This window comes from Zeus faber (assembly GCF_960531495.2).
Source record: "Zeus faber genome assembly, chromosome: 16".
In the NCBI taxonomy this organism is placed as follows: Eukaryota; Metazoa; Chordata; class Actinopteri; order Zeiformes; family Zeidae; genus Zeus; species Zeus faber.
This window is the reverse complement of record NC_137202.1, coordinates 30,986,780-31,007,132: the sequence shown is the minus strand read 5'-3', so window position 1 is coordinate 31,007,132 and position 20,353 is coordinate 30,986,780. Positions and strand designations below refer to the sequence as shown.

Below are 20,353 nucleotides of genomic sequence, written 5' to 3'. Positions count from 1 at the left end.
AAGCAGTTTGCCCCTGAAGGCCCTGCATGTCCTGAGGGAGTGCGGCATCTTATGGATAGGGCACTGCTTCCTGGGGTCCTCGCAAGGTTGTGGTACTGCTTCTCGGGACCCATTTCGCTGCATCCCCAGGTTCTCGCAGGGCCCCCTTCCCAGCTCTGCGACAGCAGTCCCCGAGACCTCAGTTTTGCTCACGGAGGTACGTGTCTTTCTTGTTCCAGGACCTGTCGGGATCCCGGGATCCCCTTGCCTCTACACAAACTACACGAAAAACAAGAAAGACGGGTAAGATATATTGTACATCCATTTGTAGTCTGTCTGAATCATCCATACCTCTTGGAGACCACATGGGAGTTTCTTCGCAATGGGGCCTCTGGCGAGCCGTAAACCTGATTCAGCCGTCGCCATGCTCTGTCCCGGCCAGCTCGGCCAGTCCCGTTGACATGGGCCACTCTGACCCTCTCGATATACTCTGCGATACATCAGCGATGTAGGCCACTAGGGAGTATGTCAGCACTCATTTCGGGGACCAACGTGGCGACGCTCAGAACACCGATTCACCCCCCCCCCCATCCAAGCCAGACCACCTACAACCCTCTGCCAGCTCCCAGAACACAGCAGCATGGAGGACACCGGGACGCGGGCCTCCTCTTGCCATCTCCAAAAGCCCGGCAGTACAGAGGCCCCCAGGATGTGGGCTTGGTCGCAACACCACCTGTACCACTGCCCAGAGCTCAGCGGTATAGAAGCCCCGAGTACGTGGGCTTGGCCTTACCAGCTCCCAGAGCCCCGCAGTATGGAGGGCCCCAGGACACGGACTTGGCTGTACCACCTCCTGAAGCTCGGCAGTATGGAGGCTCCCAGGACATGGGCTTGGCCGTACCACCTCCCGAGCTCGGCAGCACAGAGGTCTCCAGGATGCGGGCTGCTCCGTACCACTGCTCGGAGCCCCTACCCATGGAGGACCCCCTGACAATGGCAACGCTCACCCCGGCCGCGGCATACCCGCAATCAATGGAGTGGCACCCGCAGCTGATCTCAGCGTCTACGTGGCTTGTCGCGACCTCTTCTCGTCAGGGGTGAGGATGTTCAACAACTGCCCGGAGGATTATCTATCATGGAGGAGGAGCTTCCGCCATGCCATAAAGGGGTTGAAACTCAAACCCAGTGAGGCGTTAAACCTGCTTACTAGATGGTTCACTGAGCAGGCGTTAGAGTATAGAACAGCTGGCCAGCTCTTTACCCTTGCAGGGCTGCTGGGGGGTTATGGCAGTTTGCCTATCCAGTCTACATGTGTTTTGTGGGCATGGAGAAGGCTTTTGAAAACGGTGGATTGCACCCTCTGGGTCGGGAGCGAGTTGCTGCCCCAAGTGAAGGAGTTCAAGTATCTCGGGATCTTGTTCACGATTGAGGGGGAAATGGAGCGTGAGATGGAAAGGCGGATCGGTGCGGCGTCAGCAGTGATGCAGGCGTTGTACCGGACCGTTGTGGTGAAGAGGAAGCTGAGCCGGAAGGCAAAGCTCTCAATTTACCAGTCCATCTACGTCCCAACCCTCACCTATGGTCATGAGCTTTGGGTAGTGACCGAAAGAACGAGATTGCGAATACATTTCATTTCTATGTTTATGTTTTTCCATGTACATGTTGTTGTTTGTTTCTATGTTTATGTTTTTCCATGCACACGTTGTTTGTTTCTACTGTGTGTATTTGTTTTTCCATGTTCATGTTGTTGTTTGTTTCTGTGTTTATGTTTTTCCATGTACATGTTGTTGTTTGTTTCTATGTTTATGTTTTTCCATGTACATGTTGTTTGTTTCTGTGTTTGTTTTTCCATGTACATGTTGTTGTTTGTTTCTACTGTATGTATTTGTGTACATGTTGTTGTTTGTTTCTGTGTTTTTCCATGTACATGTTGTTGTTTGTTTCTACTGTATGTATTTGTTTTTCCATGTTCATGTTGTTGTTTGTTTCTGTGTTTATGTTTTTCCATGTACATGTTGTTGTTTGTTTCCATGTTTATGTTTTTCCATGTACATGTTGTTGTTTGTTTCTGTGTTTTTCCATGTACATGTTGTTGTTTGTTGCTATGTTTATGTTTTTCCATGTACATGTTGTTTGTTTCTGTGTTGATGTTTTTCCATGTACATGTTGTTGTTTGTTTCTACTGTATGTATTTGTTTTTCCATGTTCATGTTGTTGTTTGTTTCTGTGTTTATGTTTTTCCATGTACATGTTGTTTGTTTCTATGTTTATGTTTTTCCTTGTTGTTTGTTTCTGTGTTTATGTTTTTCCATGTACATGTTGTTGTTTGTTTCTACTGTATGTATTTGTGTACATGTTGTTGTTTGTTTCTGTGTTTTTCCATGTACATGTTGTTGTTTGTTTCTACTGTATGTATTTGTTTTTCCATGTTCATGTTGTTGTTTGTTTCTGTGTTTATGTTTTTCCATGTACATGTTGTTGTTTGTTTCTATGTTTATGTTTTTTCATGTACATGTTGTTGTTTGTTTCTATGTTGATATTTTTCCATGTACATGTTGTTTGTTTCTATGTTGATATTTTTCCATGTACATGTTGTTTGTTTCTATGTTGATATTTTTCCATGTACATGTTCTTGTTTGTTTCTATGTGTATTTGTCTCACCCGTGGTGATTCTCCTTCTTGGAGTAGTAATGATGATTGAATGCTACATGGTAAGATGGTTCTCCAAAGAGGGGCTTGCTGGTGGTTCTGTGCTCTGCTCGTCACACAGCTCGTCACAGGACAGAGTTATTGCAGCAGTTGATGATGATTAAAGATGAATAGATAGTTTCATTGCAGGTTGACAAGTTCAACTCCAGTTGCAACTAACTCTGTCCTACATGCAATGGAACAAATACTCTGTGTTGTATGCTGACAGCACAGGGTGAACAAAAAAACACATAAATAAATGAATCAGAACACACTTTGGATTTAAATTATTAGAAGGCAGAAGCTGCACTCCAGCTGAGCTGCGGCTCCTACGGCTTGGCCCTTTGTTCATTGATACAGTACAGTTTATTTTCAGATCACCTTCACGTTGGACAATATTATCCACATACTGTAAACTACGGGAGAATCGAGATAGTGATTTCCAGATTGAAATGGAACGCTCATCCTGAACGACTTATGGAATCGTGACTTTGTGACTCCTTCGAATCAGAGTAAAACACAGCAGCATCTGTCTTGATATTCTTTTACTTCCACTCTGCTACATGAATGGAAATATTACTTTAAAAAGTTACATTTACAAATGAGCCACAGTTCCCATGCGGATCACGGATCAACTACATTCTGTTAAACACTAATATATATATATGGTATATACACACAGTATATAAACTGTATATATTAATACATATACTGTATATAATAAATGATATACAGTATGTACTAATATATATAAATCTAGCCACTGGGGCTGCACAAGCCAGTGTATCATCAGTGCCGGTCCCAAGCCTGGATGAATAGAGAGGGTTGCGTCAGGAAGGACATCCACCGCCACTGGTGCCGTTAGCTAACAGGGAGCCAGCGGAAAATGTGCTACTGTCGGCCCAAGAAGAAGAAGAAGAAGAAGAGGGGGAAGAAGAGGGGGAAGGTGTGTCCAGAGACAGCAGGAGAGGAAGAGGGGAAGAAGAGTAGAGTTGAGAGTAGGAACTTTGAACGTTGGCACTGTGAAGGGTAAAGAGAGAGAGCTGGCTGACATGATGGAGAGAAGGAAGGTAGATGTACTATGTGTACAAGAGACCAGGTGGAAGGGGAGTAAGGCCAGGAGTATCACAGCCAGGTACAAACTGTTCTACCATGGAGTGGGTGCCAGGAGAAACGGGGTAGGGATGGTCTTAAAGGAAGAATATGTCAAGAGTGTTTTGGAGGTGACCACAGTGTGGGACAGAGTGATGAGCATGAAGCTGGACATTGATGGGGTGATAATGAATGTGGTCAGTGCGTACGCTCCTCAAGTTGGGTGTGAGATGGAAGAGTTGGATGTAGTGGTGGAGAGAGAGTGGCAGTAGGAGCAGATCTCAATGGGCATGTTGGCCAAGGGATGAGAGACATAGGTGACGAGAAGGTGATGGGTAGGTATGGTGTCGAGGAGAGGAATGTGGAAGGACAGATGATGGTGGATTTCACCAAAAGGATGGAATTGGCTGTTGTGAATACGTATTTCAAGAAGAGGGAGGAACACAGGGTGACATACAAGAGTGGAGGAAGGTGCACACAGGTGGACTACATCTTATGCAGGAGGTGCAACCTGAAAGAGATGAGTGACTGCAAAGTGGTGGTAGGGGAGTGTGTTGCTAGGCAGCATGGGATGGTGGTCTGTAGGATGACTCTGGAGGCCAAGAAGAGGAATAGAGTGAAAGAGCCAAAGATAAAATGGTGAAAGTTGAAAAAGGAGGAGTGTTGCATTCAATTTAGGGAAGAGGTAAAGCAGGCAATAGGTGGGAATGAAGGGTTACCAGATGACTGGGAAACAACTGCAGAAGTGGTGAGGGAGACGATCAAGAAGGTACTCGTGTATCATGAGGAAGAGGAAGGAAGACAAGGACTCTTGGTGGTGGAATGAGGACGTACAGGAGAGCATAGCGCAGAAGAGGTTGACGAAGAAGAAATGGGATAGAGATGAAGAAAGTAGACAAGTACAAGCTATATACAGTTAATATTAATTATCTCAATTACTGTCTATTAATATATTACTGTTTATTAGTATATTACTGTCTATTAATATATTACTGTTTATTAGTATATTACTGTGTATTAATATATTAATGTGTATAGAGCGCCTCTCCCACTGTATCACAGCGTCGAGCGCCCCCTGCCGCAAGTCCCTGGAATAACAACATAGAAGCCGCTGAGATAGGCTACATGCTACACGCTAAAAATCTGCATTATTATATAATTATATTACTATATTATTTGTAAATATAATTTCTTAATAAGTTTGTAATTAAATATTAATTGCATTGTTTCCTATTTAGAATCTTTATCAGTTATTTTAGTCAAACCTTTCGTTTCCACTTCTTCTGTTTAGGTTTCACGCTGCAGCGCCCCCTATCGGCCATTTCCTGGCGGTAACGGGCTTTCCCGAGGTCTCGCGAGAACTACTTGGGATGACGTCTCCGGAAGTTTTTGTTCCGCAGGACACGCGTGGTTCAAAGCCGAGACAGTGAACCAGGACCACCAGGACCACCAGGACCACCAGGACCACCAGGACCACCAGAACCACCAGAACCGTTAGAACCGTTAGAACCGTCAGAACCGTTAGAACCACCAGAACCGTCAGAACCACCAGAACCGTTAGAACCGTCAGAACCGTCAGAATGTCTCTCTCCGTTCTGGTCCAAGCTCTTCTCTCTAGCGGCTCCAACCTCGACCTACTCTTCCACAGTCTGTGCTGGACCGCGGATGCTCCTCCAGACCGGGACCGGGTCGAAGCCCTGGCCGCTCTGGTACTAGGACTGGGACAACGTGCGGAGCCGGAGGGGGAGTCCGGACCCGGCCTCAGCCTGGAGGGTCTGGAGGGCAGAATGGAGTCCATCATCTGGGACCAGTGCGTCCCCCTGCTGTCCTCCAGATCACGGGACCCTGGAGGCGGCAGGACCGCCGCGGTGCTCCGGCTGCTCGGGGCTTGCGCCGCGCTGTGCGGGGCTGCTGGGACGGCCCGCCTGGTCCTGTCCGTCCTCCCGGTCCTCCAGGGCCTAGAGGCTCGGGAGGGGGGAGACTCCCAGGACGGGCCTCTTGGTCCCGGGCAGCTCAGCGTGGAGCTGGCCGTTGAGGTCCTGTCCACCCTGGTCCCTTCTCTCTGCTCAGACGAAGATCTGACCCGGAGGACTCTGATCGCCGCCCTGTCCTGCATCCAGATCCAGCCCGAGGCTCTGGCCTCCAGAGCGGCCGTCGGGGTCCTGCTTGTCCTCCTGGGCTGCTTGCAGTGCTGTAGGTCCAGCCGGACCCTGGACCTCATCCTGGACCATCTATATGCCTGGCACAGCAGGAACCCCAGCTCCGCGGTGACGGGACGGACCTTACTGGTCCTGACTGTCCTCTCAGACCGCCTCTTTCATCCCGGCCCCCTTCATCCTAACCCCAGCGACCCCCTCTGCGGACCGGACCCCCGGCTGTCCCCCCGGTTCTGGAGGATCGTCCAGGACGGACTCACGCACAGAGACAACGGGTCCCGGAAGCGGGCCCTGTTCCTGCTGAAGCGCTGCGTGACCCGGTCTGTGGAGACCGGGTGTCCCTGCTCCCCAGGAGGTGAGAAGGTCCCACCCCCCAGATAGTCCTCCAGCACTGGACCCCCCCTTACCTTCAGTACTTTACCTTCTAACTCCAGAACCTGCGGAGGAGGTTCTGTTCTGGTGGGACCCTCAGAGGAGCAGGTCCCTCAGAGACCTGTGGGAAGACTACGTCCTGGTCCTGGAGACTCTGGAGGAAAATCAGGTGTCAATTACAACTATTATTATCATTATTATTATTATTATCATTATTATTATTATTATCATTATTATTATTATTATTATTATTATTATTGTTGTTATTATTTTTAATAACAACAGGAGGGCTGGAGCCCTATTGTAAATTGGACGGCAGCCCCTTGTTATTGTAAGAGGAAAAATAAGGAAAAATTCTCTGAATTTTCAAGCCTAAAACTATCTGGAACACCAACTTAAAAACAGATGGCAGAACCTACAAACACGGTTGAGGTGTCGTTTAAACCGCTATGTCATAAGTGTCTCGTGGTTTAATTTTCATCCAAATCGATCCACATACGGAGCAGATATTAGTGAAAAACCGAACAACTATAACCCCAAATATTGTGTTGGTCTTGGTAAAATGACACGTCTGGTTCTAAAATGAAGGAGATGATATTTACAGTAAGATGCTTTATAACATCAGCATATTATTTACTATAAATGATATTTACAGTAAGATGCTTTATGACATCATCATATTTACTATAAATGATATTTACAGTAAGACGCTTTATGACATCATATCATTTACTATAAATGATATTTACAGTAAGACGCTTTATGACATCATCATATTATTTACTATAGATGATATTTACATTAAGACGCTGAATGGCACCATCATACTATACTACTATAGTATAGTATGTATTAGTTTACTATAAATTATATTTAAAGTTTGATGCTTTATGCCGTCATCATATTATTTACTATAAATGTACAGATTGTGATTGAGAGTGTCCAGTTGGACCTTGTCCAGTGTGGGCGTGGACTTTGTCAGTCTGTAGTGTTTAGACGTTACCAAACTACGGATTTACATGTATATTTTTAAAGATTCTTACCTTGTATATGTAAGTAGATCTGTTGGATTGATATTTTAAATCTGTGGTCCACATTACTTTGCTGGATTAATGAAAAAAATAATATCAAATACTCCTTGAAAAGTCTTCAGCGTTGCCCTCGAAAACACTGAAATGTGTGACTGAGTGATGCGTTCAAGATTCAGTGGGGTGTCAGAAAAACAGTAACCGTGCAATGTTAATTACTCACAGAAATACTACAACATTTTTCGTATTTCATGGAAACGTAACTTAATGAAAATGTAATCCAAGGAAATAACTGAACACAACTTTACTAAAGAACTACGTGAATCGGACTGCTATATACAATTTACGTAAATACGTCATAATTGACGTATGAGACACACAACATCTACTGTCACTGATATGTTGCATGTCCTTCAATGCAGCAACATATATACAGTGTATATATAACAATGACAACATATAGTTTCAAATAAAATAAAAACATAATTTATTGGGAAATAAACATCATAATACGTATAAACATTGTCCTTTAACTACACATAACAAACTAATACTTGTCTAAAAATAATAAACTGGGCCTTGTGTATTGCTGCCTGAAGCTATTTTTTATTATTATTGTTATTATTATTATTATATTCTATTAAATTCTATTATTATTATATTATATACTTTTCTATTACATTATATTTTATTATATTCTATTATGATATTATATTATATCATATTCTATTATATTATATATAATATTTTTTGTTTAATTTTAATATTTTCTGCTCTGTAGATTCACGTTGTGCGTCCGGTCCTGAACAGAATCGACGTTCTGATCCAAACCACAGGAGGTCAGGGTCCGGGTCCAGGTGAGTCAAACATGAAAAGAGTTAAACAATCAAAATAGTTAGAACAGAGACTTTTCATTTGTGTGTTTACCAAATCTGGTTCCCGACGAAAAGTAAATGCTGAATTATACTCATTTTATAATTGATAATGATCCTGTTATCTTATATTATTATAGGTTATCTTATATTTTTAAAGATTATTATAATCCTTATTTCAAAATTTCAAACAATTTTGGATTTTCACGACTTCCAGAAAACAAATTTTCTGTGGTGGAACGAAATATATGGAGGTAATGAGACCGCACCAGATGGCTGACTATGGCACTCATCTAGTTGCCTGAGGCAACTGGGCAACCGTTACTGTTGGGCGTGGGCTCATTTCATTTCAATCAAACAAAGTGTCAGAACTCCTTGGCACAAGTTTAAAAAGCAAAAATAAAGATGAATACGCTGCATTGCCTCCATGCTACTCCTGGACTGGACTTTAATCTGACTGGACTGGACTTAATTCTGACAGGACTGGACTAGACTCTGTTTGGACTGCACTGGACTTGACTGGACTCAGTCTGGACTCACTCAAAGTCCTCACAACATTTTGCCTCCTTCGCCTAGCATCAAGTAGGGCCCTCCTCCACCCGTCCTGGCTGCTGTGCGTCTACCAGCGCATGTTCCACAGCGAGAACAAATCCCTGATGCGAGAAGGAGCCAAGCACCTCCTGCAGCGGCCACAGTTTGCTGCCTCCTTCCCCAAGGTACAGCTCCATCTCTGTATCCACCTTCTACTCTCCAGCCTCCACATTCTTTCTCTACCGCCACCCTCCACTTACACCAAGCTTGTGACGCTCAGCCTGTGACGCTCAGCCTGTGACGCTCAGCCTGTGATGCTCAGCGCGTGATGCTCAGCGCGTGACGCTCAGCGCGTGACGCTCAGCCTGTGACGCTCAGCGCGTGACGCTCAGCCTGTGACGCTCAGCCTGTGATGCTCAGCGCGTGATGCTCAGCGCGTGATGCTCAGCGCGTGACGCTCAGCGCGTGACGCTCAGCCTGTGACGCTCAGCGCGTGACGCTCAGCCTGTGACGCTCAGCGCGTGACGCTCAGCCTGTGACGCTCAGCCTGTGACGCTCAGCCTGTGACGCTCAGCGCGTGACGCTCAGCGCGTGACGCTCAGCGCGTGACGCTCAGCGCGTGACGCTCAGCCTGTGACGCTCAGCCTGTGACGCTCAGCCTGTGACGCTCAGCCTGTGACGCTCAGCGCGTGACGCTCAGCGCGTGACGCTCAGCGCGTGACGCTCAGCGCGTGACGCTCAGCGCGTGACGCTCAGCCTGTGACGCTCAGCGCGTGACGCTCAGCCTGTGACGCTCAGCGCGTGACGCTCAGCGCGTGACGCTCAGCGCGTGACGCTCAGCGCGTGACGCTCAGCGCGTGACGCTCAGCCTGTGACGCTCAGCCTGTGACGCTCAGCCTGTGACGCTCAGCGCGTGACGCTCAGCCTGTGACGCTCAGCGCGTGACGCTCAGCCTGTGACGCTCAGCGCGGGACGCTCAGCGCGTGACGCTCAGCGCGTGACGCTCAGCGCGTGACGCTCAGCCTGTGACGCTCAGCCTGTGACGCTCAGCCTGTGACGCTCAGCCTGTGACGCTCAGCGCGTGACGCTCAGCCTGTGACGCTCAGCGCGTGACGCTCAGCCTGTGACGCTCAGCCTGTGACGCTCAGCCTGTGACGCTCAGCGCGTGACGCTCAGCGCGTGACGCTCCGCGCGTGACGCTCAGCGCGTGACGCTCAGCCTGTGACGCTCAGCCTGTGACGCTCAGCCTGTGACGCTCAGCCTGTGACGCTCAGCGCGTGACGCTCAGCGCGTGACGCTCAGCGCGTGACGCTCAGCGCGTGACGCTCAGCCTGTGACGCTCAGCGCGTGACGCTCAGCCTGTGACGCTCAGCGCGTGACGCTCAGCGCGTGACGCTCAGCGCGTGACGCTCAGCGCGTGACGCTCAGCCTGTGACGCTCAGCCTGTGACGCTCAGCCTGTGACGCTCAGCGCGTGACGCTCAGCCTGTGACGCTCAGCGCGTGACGCTCAGCCTGTGACGCTCAGCGCGGGACGCTCAGCGCGTGACGCTCAGCGCGTGACGCTCAGCGCGTGACGCTCAGCGCGTGACGCTCAGCCTGTGACGCTCAGCCTGTGACGCTCAGCCTGTGACGCTCAGCCTGTGACGCTCAGCGCGTGACGCTCAGCCTGTGACGCTCAGCGCGTGACGCTCAGCCTGTGACGCTCAGCGCGTGACGCTCAGCCTGTGACGCTCAGCGCGTGACGCTCAGCGCGTGACGCTCAGCGCGTGACGCTCAGCGCGTGACGCTCAGCCTGTGACGCTCAGCCTGTGACGCTCAGCCTGTGACGCTCAGCCTGTGACGCTCAGCCTGTGACGCTCAGCCTGTGACGCTCAGCGCGTGACGCTCAGCCTGTGACGCTCAGCGCGTGACGCTCAGCCTGTGACGCTCAGCGCGTGACGCTCAGCGCGTGACGCTCAGCGCGTGACGCTCAGCCTGTGACGCTCAGCCTGTGACGCTCAGCGCGTGACGCACCGTGTGTGACGCACCGTGTTACCTCTCTTGCTCCTGCAGTTCATTGTGGGTCCCTTCATGGACGTTCTGTCGGACAGTTCCCTCTTCCACAGGTAAAGGGCGTGTTTGTCAAACCTCTGATGGTGTTGTGAAGTGGGTGATGAAGCTTCTCTCCGTCTCAGGGCGGCGGCTCAGAGGGTGGGGGCGTGTCCGGAGCTCGGGGAGAAACTCAGAGCTTTCATGGAAACCTTCTTCAGGATCCTGAGACTGCAGCAGAGAGGTGCAGAGAGTGTCAAACTCTTTATTATTGTATATATTATAAGTATTTATTATATATTTATTATAAGTATTTGTTTGTCACTGTTTCTCATTTCAAATTTAAGTTTTTAGTCACCGAATTGTCTTACACCTTATCTATGTTTATTAGTATACGTTCACACTGCAGGCCAACGTTGGCCAAATCCCATTTGTTTGCTCATGTGTGACTCAGATCTGTTCTTTTCAGGACAGTGTGAACAGCACAAACCACATGGAATCTGATATGATTTGGGACACTTTCACTTGTGGTCCTGAATCAGATACAGGTCTGATGTTTTGCAATGCGACCTCAGACTGAAAACAGTCAAATTGGAATTCATGCGACTATTATGTCACTCTAGAGCAGGGGTTCCGCACAGAGGAAAGTAAATACATTCAATACATCTACAATAAAAGAGTATTAGGGTCACGCAAAAAAAGTACCCCTGTGTTTTGAGAATAAACCCGTAATTCTGGATTTAAAGGTTTCAACCGTGAGCTTGAGCCGTGTTGCACCACCGTGCATGTAGCTGCCGTGCTACTTCCATACGACAACGTGCCACGTGGCACTTCTTTGTTACTTGTGTGCATGCGGTTCCGTTCAGGACCGTGACCCTGTCACGCTGGAATTCAAGATTCAAGATTTTTTATTTCTCACATACATATACATACTTCCATACATATATGCAGTGAAATGTAATAATCTGGTATTGACCACATTTAAAAAATAATGTAAACAGCCAAACGATAAAAGGCTTGCAGTTCAAACCGGTTCAAACCGATTCAGATGAGTTCAGACTGGTTGAAACTGGCTCCTGATGTTCCTCCTGAGGCGCGGTGCTGCTGCAGCTGATCCAGCATCTGGGGAAGCAGCGCCTGTGTGCAGTTCCTCTGCTCTTCCTGACGAGGGCGCTGTGCAGCCTGCCCCCCGCTCCCCTGCTGGGTGCAGATGGGCTGCGAGCTCTGAGGTACCACACTGCATTATGCGTAGTGATGTGTTGAATGCAGCCGGTGTGCTGATGGTGCTCCTGCTTCCAGGGAGGTTCTGCGATGCACGATGCTCACGCACCAGGTGTCTCTGAGAGCAGCAGCACAGTGCTTCCTGCTGCACAGCGCCCTCTGCCTGACCGACCTGGTAAGACACCACAGTCCCATAGACTCCTGTATATTTATATATAGTTCTATACATTTAAAATATATATTACTTTATTAGCACTATGACTTTTACAATATTTTCATGTTTGGAATAAAAACATAGGATTGAAGTCTCGTAAATGTTAAAGAAAAAATCATAAAGAAAATTATGAACTTGATTCAATCATAAAGAAATGATAAACTATTTTACTTGTACAGACCTCAGTGACTCTGGACGACGTCTTCAGTCTCTTGGTTCATTTCCGCTCAGATGAGTCTCTGCGCCGGGGAACGCCGCTCTGGACACAGGTGAGAGGTTCAGACAAATTTCAACTGAGTTGTTGCAACACTTTGCGACACTTTACAGCATCTCTCTTCCTCCTCTTGGTGTTTGTGCTGCAGTTAGTCGTGTGGCTCTCGGACAACGAGGGCAGATTCAAGATCCGGCCTGAGGTCGTGGGGCCGGATGGGGTGACGGGCGGGGTGACGGACGGAGGGGCGTGCAGTCCGGCCTCTGTCCAGCACCATGGTAGCGTCAGAGGCTTTGTCCAGTGGGAGATTGAGGCTTTTCTCCAGGTCCCAGCGAGTTCTGGTGAGTTCTGGTGAATTTGCTGCAGTTTGCTCTGAAAGGACTTTCAAGCCTTACACTGAATCCGACAACAGAGCCGACTGAAAACACCCCCCTCTAGTGGCCGGTGTAGTGCAGGCCACTAATTTTAAACATGTCCGAGAAATTGACACACAAATTGACACAATAAAAACATAGACGACATTCAAGACACACACACACAAAATGTAATAGTGAATATGGTGACACCCAACACTAATTCAATTTTTACACCAAAATTAGCATATCACCCGGATTCTTTAAATGTGGCTAAACATGGTAAACTGGTGCGTGGTGCATTCACCAGTGCTTCAGTGGTGGGGAAGTGGAGACGCTCCGGTTGGGAGACCGTCTTGGGGCTGAAGTGGCTTGGAGGTCGGCGGGGAGCAGGGGGGTCTCCACTGTAGTCCCCAGGGTGCGATCCCCAGGGTGCAATCCCCACACTCACAACATTTCATGGTCCCCCATGTAGGGAAAAAGTAAATAACGTCTCATTTTAATTTTGGATTCCAAATGGGATATGAAATGATGCATGACGCTTGCATCGCACAGGTAAAGGGGCAAAAATGTGCGTGTCTGACCCGGGTGTCATGTTTAAATCAGAGCCGATGAAAACCCATGTCTATTGCAGGGTGATTGTCCCCGGACTGACAGCCGGGTGTTACCTTTCCCACTAATGAAAAATGCCGGATGTTATCGGGTCTTAGCGGGTTTTTGGCGCAGTGGGAAAGGGGTGAATTGTTAATAACTTATTTTACTTAGTTTGAAACTCAGTTCCAGTAACACTAGCTTGCCAGTTGCTGAGCAACAGTGGCTTCAGGTCACAGCTTCACAGCCAAAATTTGTCCCAAGTCAAAGAAAGAATCTCTAGATGTCTGAATCCTTGGGATGTGGAAGCCTCTCCATCACAGAGGGACGGAGCTTACTATGGAGCAGAGTTGGGCGGAGCTATTGGCATGCCATTTCCAAAGAAATGCATGCGACTCTGGGTCAGTTTGTCATTTGTCGGCTTAATTGTAAAGCGGCTTCAGTCTGAGGACCTGAGTGTGGCCTGCACTGGTTTCCAGGTGTCAGCGAGCGGCTCCCGGACCCTGAGGAGGCCGAGAAGCTCTCTAGGGCGGTCCTGCTGTGCCTGGACCTGGAACGCTGGGGGCCTGATGGGGTGGAGGTGCTGCTGCGCCCCCTGCTGGACACTTTAAGCAGACTCAGCACCAACGCCTACCTGCCGCAGAGGAAGACGGACAAGAGTCTGCAGCTGCTGCTCGGCATTTTGGGAAAGTCTGCACAACCAGCGGGAGGAGGAGAGGAAGCAGGTTAGTGATGAACAGTTCTCAGAGTCCAGAAGCAACAGTGAACAGCTTCAGTGAAGCTTGAGTTTGGACGTTTCTCCTCAGACGAGCTGCTTCTCACCCTGAGGAAACTGCTTCTGAAGGTGGAGGATTCAATCCAGGAGTTCATCCTGCGGCGTCTGAGCGGAGAACTGCAGGAGGTAAGAGGCGAATATGATCTGTTCTTTTCCTATGGAAATAATCATAACTTTACTAATATAGATGCTTTCAAAACCAGCAAATGGATCATAAAAACAAATACGATAAGTTGGTTGATGGCTGCGCTCTGAACTTACATCTGTTTGAAGAAACAAACATTTTCTAGATGTTTTAATCTCGTGTTTAATTTTAGTTGAATATTATTTTGCTGTAACCCTCCTCAGCTGAGTGATGTGCAGCGGGCCGGGCTCTACCTCAGCGTTCTGGTTCTACTGCACAACGCCTCTCCTCGCTCCCGTGGCCACATGCAACGCTCGCATTTCCCCAAACTGACGCGAAGCAGCCTCAAGGTGCTGCAGCAGGAGGCGCAGCAGGAGGCGCAGCAGGTACACACCTGCACACTCTTCACAACATGGTTCCTTCTGAGATGAATAGTTCTACAGGATAAATGATGTTGGTATGCTCGTGCTTCCAGGTGCCCTCCGTGCATGGGCAGGTGAAGAGGGCGGTTGCCATGGCGTCACTGGCGGCCGTGTGCAGCCTGGTGCAGCTGGCGGAGCAGTGGCCGGAGACGCTGCATGCGATGACGGCGCTCTTGTACTTCTTCTTCAGCCCGAACAGTCCCGAAGGTTCTGAAGATTCCTATGCAAAGAACATCAACCAGACGCTGCTGAAGCCTCTGGTAGCGCTCAATCCCAGGTCTCTAGTTTAATCACAGTTTAATTACAGAAAATTATACAATCTAGTGCATTGCCATTCTAATCATGCCTGTTTGTGAAAGTTGCGGTGGAAAACACTCTCTCACAGGAAAAAACACCCAAATCGCGCTTTTGTATAAACTCACACTTTGCTTGTTTATTCAAAGTTATTTACAGTTTATAACACGGTGTATCGCATGTCTGCACCAAATATGCCTGTTGGGAACAGGCCGGTTGCTTTCGCAGGAAACCCCGCCCCCTGCTGGCGCGCTGTTCCCTGTTTATTAAAGTTTATTAACATTACACGTGTCCTGTGTCCAAACTGCACCAAAATGGACACTACACGTCCTTAGAATAAACAATACACTCGCCAAGTGTGAAGTAGATCGGAAAAGGGTTGTCCGGGTAATCGAAGGACAGACAAACAGACAGACAGAGATTTCTTCCTTTATTAGTTAGATGATGTTCTCACATAATTCCTTTTAAAGGAGAAATGTTCCTCTATTTTCCAGCCAGTCAGCGTTTTTATCTCCCAATATATTATTTCCATCCAACAACTCCCCCAGTTCAGCATCTGACACATCGTGGAATACATAAATATTATGTACTTTAAATCATAGATCACCTCATAACATCTTCCAAACAGCCATTTCCAGGAAGCTGGAGACACTGCTGCTTTAGTCCACAGGGGGCGCTAGTTTTTCTGAAAAGCCTTAAACTACTACTTTAGGTGGACTCAGAATGCGGATTTCTATCAGATCCCAAGTGATATCTTTCTAAACCCTTCCTGGTGTGAACAGCGATGCAGCGGACCAGGCTCCGGTCCTGAGGGACTGGGGGCGTGTGGCATCCCAGTTCATCCGGGACCAGTGGATCTGTCTGGGCTTCCTGGTGAAGAGCACTGCGGCTCTTGGTTCTCCTGTCTCTTCTGTGATGCTGAGGACCATGCTGCGCTGCAGCGTGGAGGCCCTGGCTTTGCTGCCCAGCGACCTGGTGCTGCCAGTCCTGGCCTTCATGGAGACTGCACTTCCTCAGGTGAGGGTCCTGCCACATGTCTTAGAGCTCCTGCATTTGGGTGGTTCCTGTTGGAGTTTTCTTCTCAGGTGGCCCTTAGCGAGGAGGAGCTCTGCGTGGAGGCCATGAGGCGGAGCTGGGAGCTGGTTCAGGGACTGAGCTCCAACCCCAACGACTTCTGGCCGGTGCTGAAAGGCTTCGTCTTAGCGGCGTTCCACTACAAGCTGCTGGAGCTCAAGGACTCTGAGGCCCCCAGACTGACTGCCATCCTGAAGCAGGTGACCTTCCGAAACTGCAGAACATCCATCTGAAGGAGTGATTAGAAGGACGTACAAAACAGCTTGTTTGACTCAGTGCAAAGGGAAAGGAGAATGATAGCGGCTTGTTTATGGTGAGAAGGCCATTTAATACATTTTGATAAAGATTATTTTGTATTGTGGTTTAGAAGGATGTGCAAAAGGTTTGAAAGGACTTACAGAAGGTTTGGAAGGACATAGACATGATGTCCTGAATGTGGTCTTCCTGTAGATCTCCCGTGAGCTGCTGGACCTGTCGCAGTCCAAGTCAGGCGTGTTCAACGTGCTGGTGGAGCACTGCTGCCGGGCGTGGCTCCCTGTCGGCGTGGAGGACCCGGACCAGGCAGAACGCAGGTTCTCTGCGGCTTTGAGCCACATCAACATCCTTGTGGAGGCCTGCGTGTACGGGCCGGTGTTCAGGAGGGACCAGAGGTATGTAGCGGCACCTAGAAGCTTCCAGAATCTTCTCTGCTGAGGGCATGTTAGGATGGTTCCGCTCATTCCAACAGGTTGATCCAGGAGGTCCAGGACTATGTGGAGCAGCTGGGAGAGGAGTGTTCTGCCAACATGGTGCTTACTGGGTCAGCTTCAACATAATTTCTGTAGTAACCCTAACACTGCCACTAGAAGGCTCATAGTACACAGCATACATGTAAAAATCACAAAAAAAACATGTTTTTTTCTCATTGAGTACCATAAAAGAAGGTATCTTCAATTTGTACAGTCCACACATATCGAGTAATGTACCGACTGGGCCTTTATATCAAACAGTAATTTCCGAGCCATTCCACAACCACCAACTGATTCCAACCAGTAGGTGGCGCTGAGCCACACTTACCATCTGAATGGCTGATTTGATCACATTTGTAAAGTAAGGTTAATATTGTGACCAGGAGTGAAGGAGGGAGGGTGGAGGAAGGGAGTAGGATGGAGGGATGGGGGTGGTAGGTGGAGGGTGGGGAAGGGATAGAGGGAGGGATTGCAGGAGGTCCGATCTGAGTTTTGGTTGTTTTTAGTGATTCCAGAGATGAGCAGTTTCCTCGTGTCTGCGTGGTGTCCTTCTTGCTCTGCCTGCAGCACCACCCGTTGCAGGTGGAGCTAATACAGCGGCTGGTGCTGCGCCTTCTGGAGAAGGTTCGTGTACACGCCGAGCCAATGTCTTTTCTGAGTAGAACATTTCTTCTGAAGTAAAACCTGTCTCTTCCTCCAGGATGAAGACATATCCAGGTCCAAAGTGCGTTACTATTGCAACTCTCTGCAGCATCGCGTGAAGAACCGGGTGTGGCAGACGCTGCTGCTGTTGCTGCCCAGACTCAGCCAGGTGGGAGCCAACACCACAGAAGAAGAACGACATCCATCATGTTTGTTTTGGTTCAATGTGTGTGTGTGTGTGTGTGTGTGTGTGTGTGTGTGTGTGTGTGTGTGTGTGTGTGTGTGTGTGTGTGTGTGTGTGTGTGTGTGTGTGTGTGTGTGTGTGTGTGTGTGTGTGTGTGTGTGTGCGCGCGCGTAGGGCTTCCTGTGCGGCCTCCTGCAGAGTGTGTTCTCAGCAGCGTTCTGCAGTAACCAGGCGTCCGTCAAATACTTGATGGAGTGGACCATGATCCTCATCCTGCTTCGCTGCCCCCTGGAGGTGGAGCGCCTGTGGCCCTGCTTCGCCACGGTGGGTGGATGAGGAAGAAGATAAAGAAGAAACAGTCTTTATTCGTCACGCAACACACCACACTACAACACATGCTTGCACACACACACACACACATGCAGTTGAGGGGGTTGGGTTGCTTGGTTGCATATTAAAGGGGACCTAAAATGCTCCTTTTCACCAAGTTAATATATGGCGTTTTTACATTTTTTTGCTAAAAATACCACTCAGATTATGCATTTGAGCCATTCTAACATGCCTCCAAACCATCCTGTCCCTGAAACCCTGTTTTAGTGTGTGGTGCCATCCTCCTTAGGCCCCTAGTTCAGTGACCCAATGGGGTTTGAACTTGAGTTCCATGTTCCCTTCCATTTCTCTGTAAACCTTTCCTGATTTCACCTTATCTGTCCACCAAAATCTGTTTCTGAACACATTTAAGGCAAGAAATTATCAATCCAGTTGCTCAATCTTCACTCATATTAGATCAACAAGGCCATTTTAAAGTTTTTTTTTTTTTACCCTGTGCTGTCAGCATGCTGGACATACAACACAGAGTATTTGTTCCATTGCATCTAGGACAGAGTTAGTCTCGAGTGGAGTTGAACTTCTCAACCTGCAATGAAACTATTTATTCATCTTTAATCATCAACAACTGCTGCAATAACTCTGTCCTGTGGATGACCAGAGCACAGCTTTTTGTTATACACAACCACCACCAACCCCCTCTTTGGAGAACCATCTTACGTTGGTCTCATGTTTTGGTCTTCAAACAAATGATCATCATTACTGCCCTGTAGACACCCTACTGCTGCAGGAAAGCCCCGAGTACCCTTCCCTGCAGCCACAGAAGACCCCTGGGCCCCCAGAGAAGCCAGAGAGCTGTGGAGCAACCCTCACACCCAGCCCCGAGGAGCATTACCCAGTCCCAGGGAGGACGAGGAGACCCCACACCCCAGGGCGCACACATACAACCAACCCCCAGGTGCAGGCACAAGATGCAGCCGCAAGCACAGAACCCGGGCCGCGGGCGCAAGGCACGGACCGCAGGCCCGGATCCCGTTCCCATGGCGACAGACCGACACCCTGCCCGAGCCCCCCGCCCCATGGCCGAGCTGGCAGGACTCCCATGCACACCCACGGTGCGCGCAAGGGGGAGGCCCGCCCCACCGCAGCCGACCAGACGCCCCACCCGGCGTGAGTGCCAAGTGTCCATACACGTAGCAGCGTGTGCCCAGCGCGGGGCACCTCAATGTTACCCTCCTCCCCTCGTCGATGCCAGCAGGCCACCAGATATACAGGCCCCCCAGCACCCGGGGCGCCCACCGCAGAGAAGCCGTGCAGCAGAAGCAAAAGGCCAACAGCCGCCCCCCCACACCCCAACCCACACCCACAACGGCAAGCAGTCCCCCCAGGGGCCCCGGAAGGCACCCGGCGGCACTCTCCGCAGCCCTGCCAGGTCGCAGCACATCCGAAGCCACCAGGCGCAAGCCGTCAGGACTCCAGCCCAGCCGGCATGGGGGGCCCACCCAACCTCCCCCTGGCCAACCACGCCCCCACACCGACCCGCCAGCAACCGGCCACCCCGGAAAACCCCAGTGATAGATGTGAGCTGTTGATAATTGCGGTTAAAATTGCACGGTTGGGGGTGCGAGGCCTTCAGGCAAGTGGAACCCGAATCACTCGGACCCCTCCTGCCCCGCAGACCCTGGGCTGGTGGAGTGTAGGATTGGTGTGCGAGTGTATGTGTTTTAAGCTAATATAAGTGGGATAAAAATTTTGGGACAGACGAGAAGCACGCTTGGGCAGGAGCGTGACTGGCAAGATGGCTGCTGCCTTTCGCATCCCCGCACACATAGCTTGCACCCCGCCCATCCCACAAGCCCTCGGTCTATTGTGTGGTGTATGTGCTGAGTATGAGTTTTGGCACTGGGAGAGGTAGGCGAATTGCGACAGGATCGATCCAGGTACGCAGCAGGACGGAGAGCAACCACGTGGACCCCCTCCCCCCAGACCCAATCGTGCCCCAGCGCGCCCACTTCCCGTACCTGGTGGCAGCCAACTTACAGCGATCAGCCACGGGTGCAGAGCGGTCCGCCATGCCAGGCAGCTATGCGCCCCCATCAGGCCCCTGGTCAGTCCCCAGCCAGCAAGCATGCAAACCACAGAACAGAGGGCGGAAGATGGCACCCCCACCGCCAGCCCGACCCCTCAGCGACAAGCGCCCCACGCACCGAGAATGCCAGAGGACAGGTACCCCGGCAGCCCAGTGTGACGACAGGAGACCCACCCCCTGCTGAAGGAGGCCACATGGTGAGCCCTGCGCCGAGCACAGCCAGCCAGGTTCAGGACCCTGTTTAACAGGACCAGACGGAACGCCTAACCAGCCCCAGCATGACCCCGCCCCCCACGGGACGCAGAAGAACACATAAGCCCAGCCTCCCGCTCGCAGGGCGGGCGACCCAGGCGGCGC

General features: G+C 49.8%; 1 protein-coding gene across 1 annotated transcript in view; it reads left to right on the top strand.

Moving 5' to 3' along the window:
• Positions 1 to 5,339: 5,339 nt before the first annotated feature.
• The window catches only part of tarbp1 (TAR (HIV-1) RNA binding protein 1), a gene marked incomplete at its 5' end in the record, with an annotated part of 33,221 nt that continues 18,207 nt past the window's right edge, over positions 5,340 to 20,353 (top strand). Inside the window, 21 exons of the mRNA XM_080016505.1 lie at positions 5,340 to 6,270; positions 6,350 to 6,456; positions 8,097 to 8,172; positions 8,764 to 8,903; positions 10,772 to 10,824; positions 10,894 to 10,991; positions 11,841 to 11,976; positions 12,047 to 12,143; positions 12,362 to 12,451; positions 12,545 to 12,734; positions 13,817 to 14,062; positions 14,144 to 14,238; positions 14,461 to 14,622; positions 14,712 to 14,935; positions 15,735 to 15,969; positions 16,038 to 16,226; positions 16,477 to 16,676; positions 16,754 to 16,825; positions 17,261 to 17,378; positions 17,455 to 17,565; positions 17,755 to 17,904. Coding sequence (XP_079872631.1) covers positions 5,340 to 6,270; positions 6,350 to 6,456; positions 8,097 to 8,172; positions 8,764 to 8,903; positions 10,772 to 10,824; positions 10,894 to 10,991; positions 11,841 to 11,976; positions 12,047 to 12,143; positions 12,362 to 12,451; positions 12,545 to 12,734; positions 13,817 to 14,062; positions 14,144 to 14,238; positions 14,461 to 14,622; positions 14,712 to 14,935; positions 15,735 to 15,969; positions 16,038 to 16,226; positions 16,477 to 16,676; positions 16,754 to 16,825; positions 17,261 to 17,378; positions 17,455 to 17,565; positions 17,755 to 17,904 — 3,720 coding nt within the window. The remainder of the gene's footprint in view (positions 6,271 to 6,349; positions 6,457 to 8,096; positions 8,173 to 8,763; positions 8,904 to 10,771; positions 10,825 to 10,893; positions 10,992 to 11,840; positions 11,977 to 12,046; positions 12,144 to 12,361; positions 12,452 to 12,544; positions 12,735 to 13,816; positions 14,063 to 14,143; positions 14,239 to 14,460; positions 14,623 to 14,711; positions 14,936 to 15,734; positions 15,970 to 16,037; positions 16,227 to 16,476; positions 16,677 to 16,753; positions 16,826 to 17,260; positions 17,379 to 17,454; positions 17,566 to 17,754; positions 17,905 to 20,353) is intronic.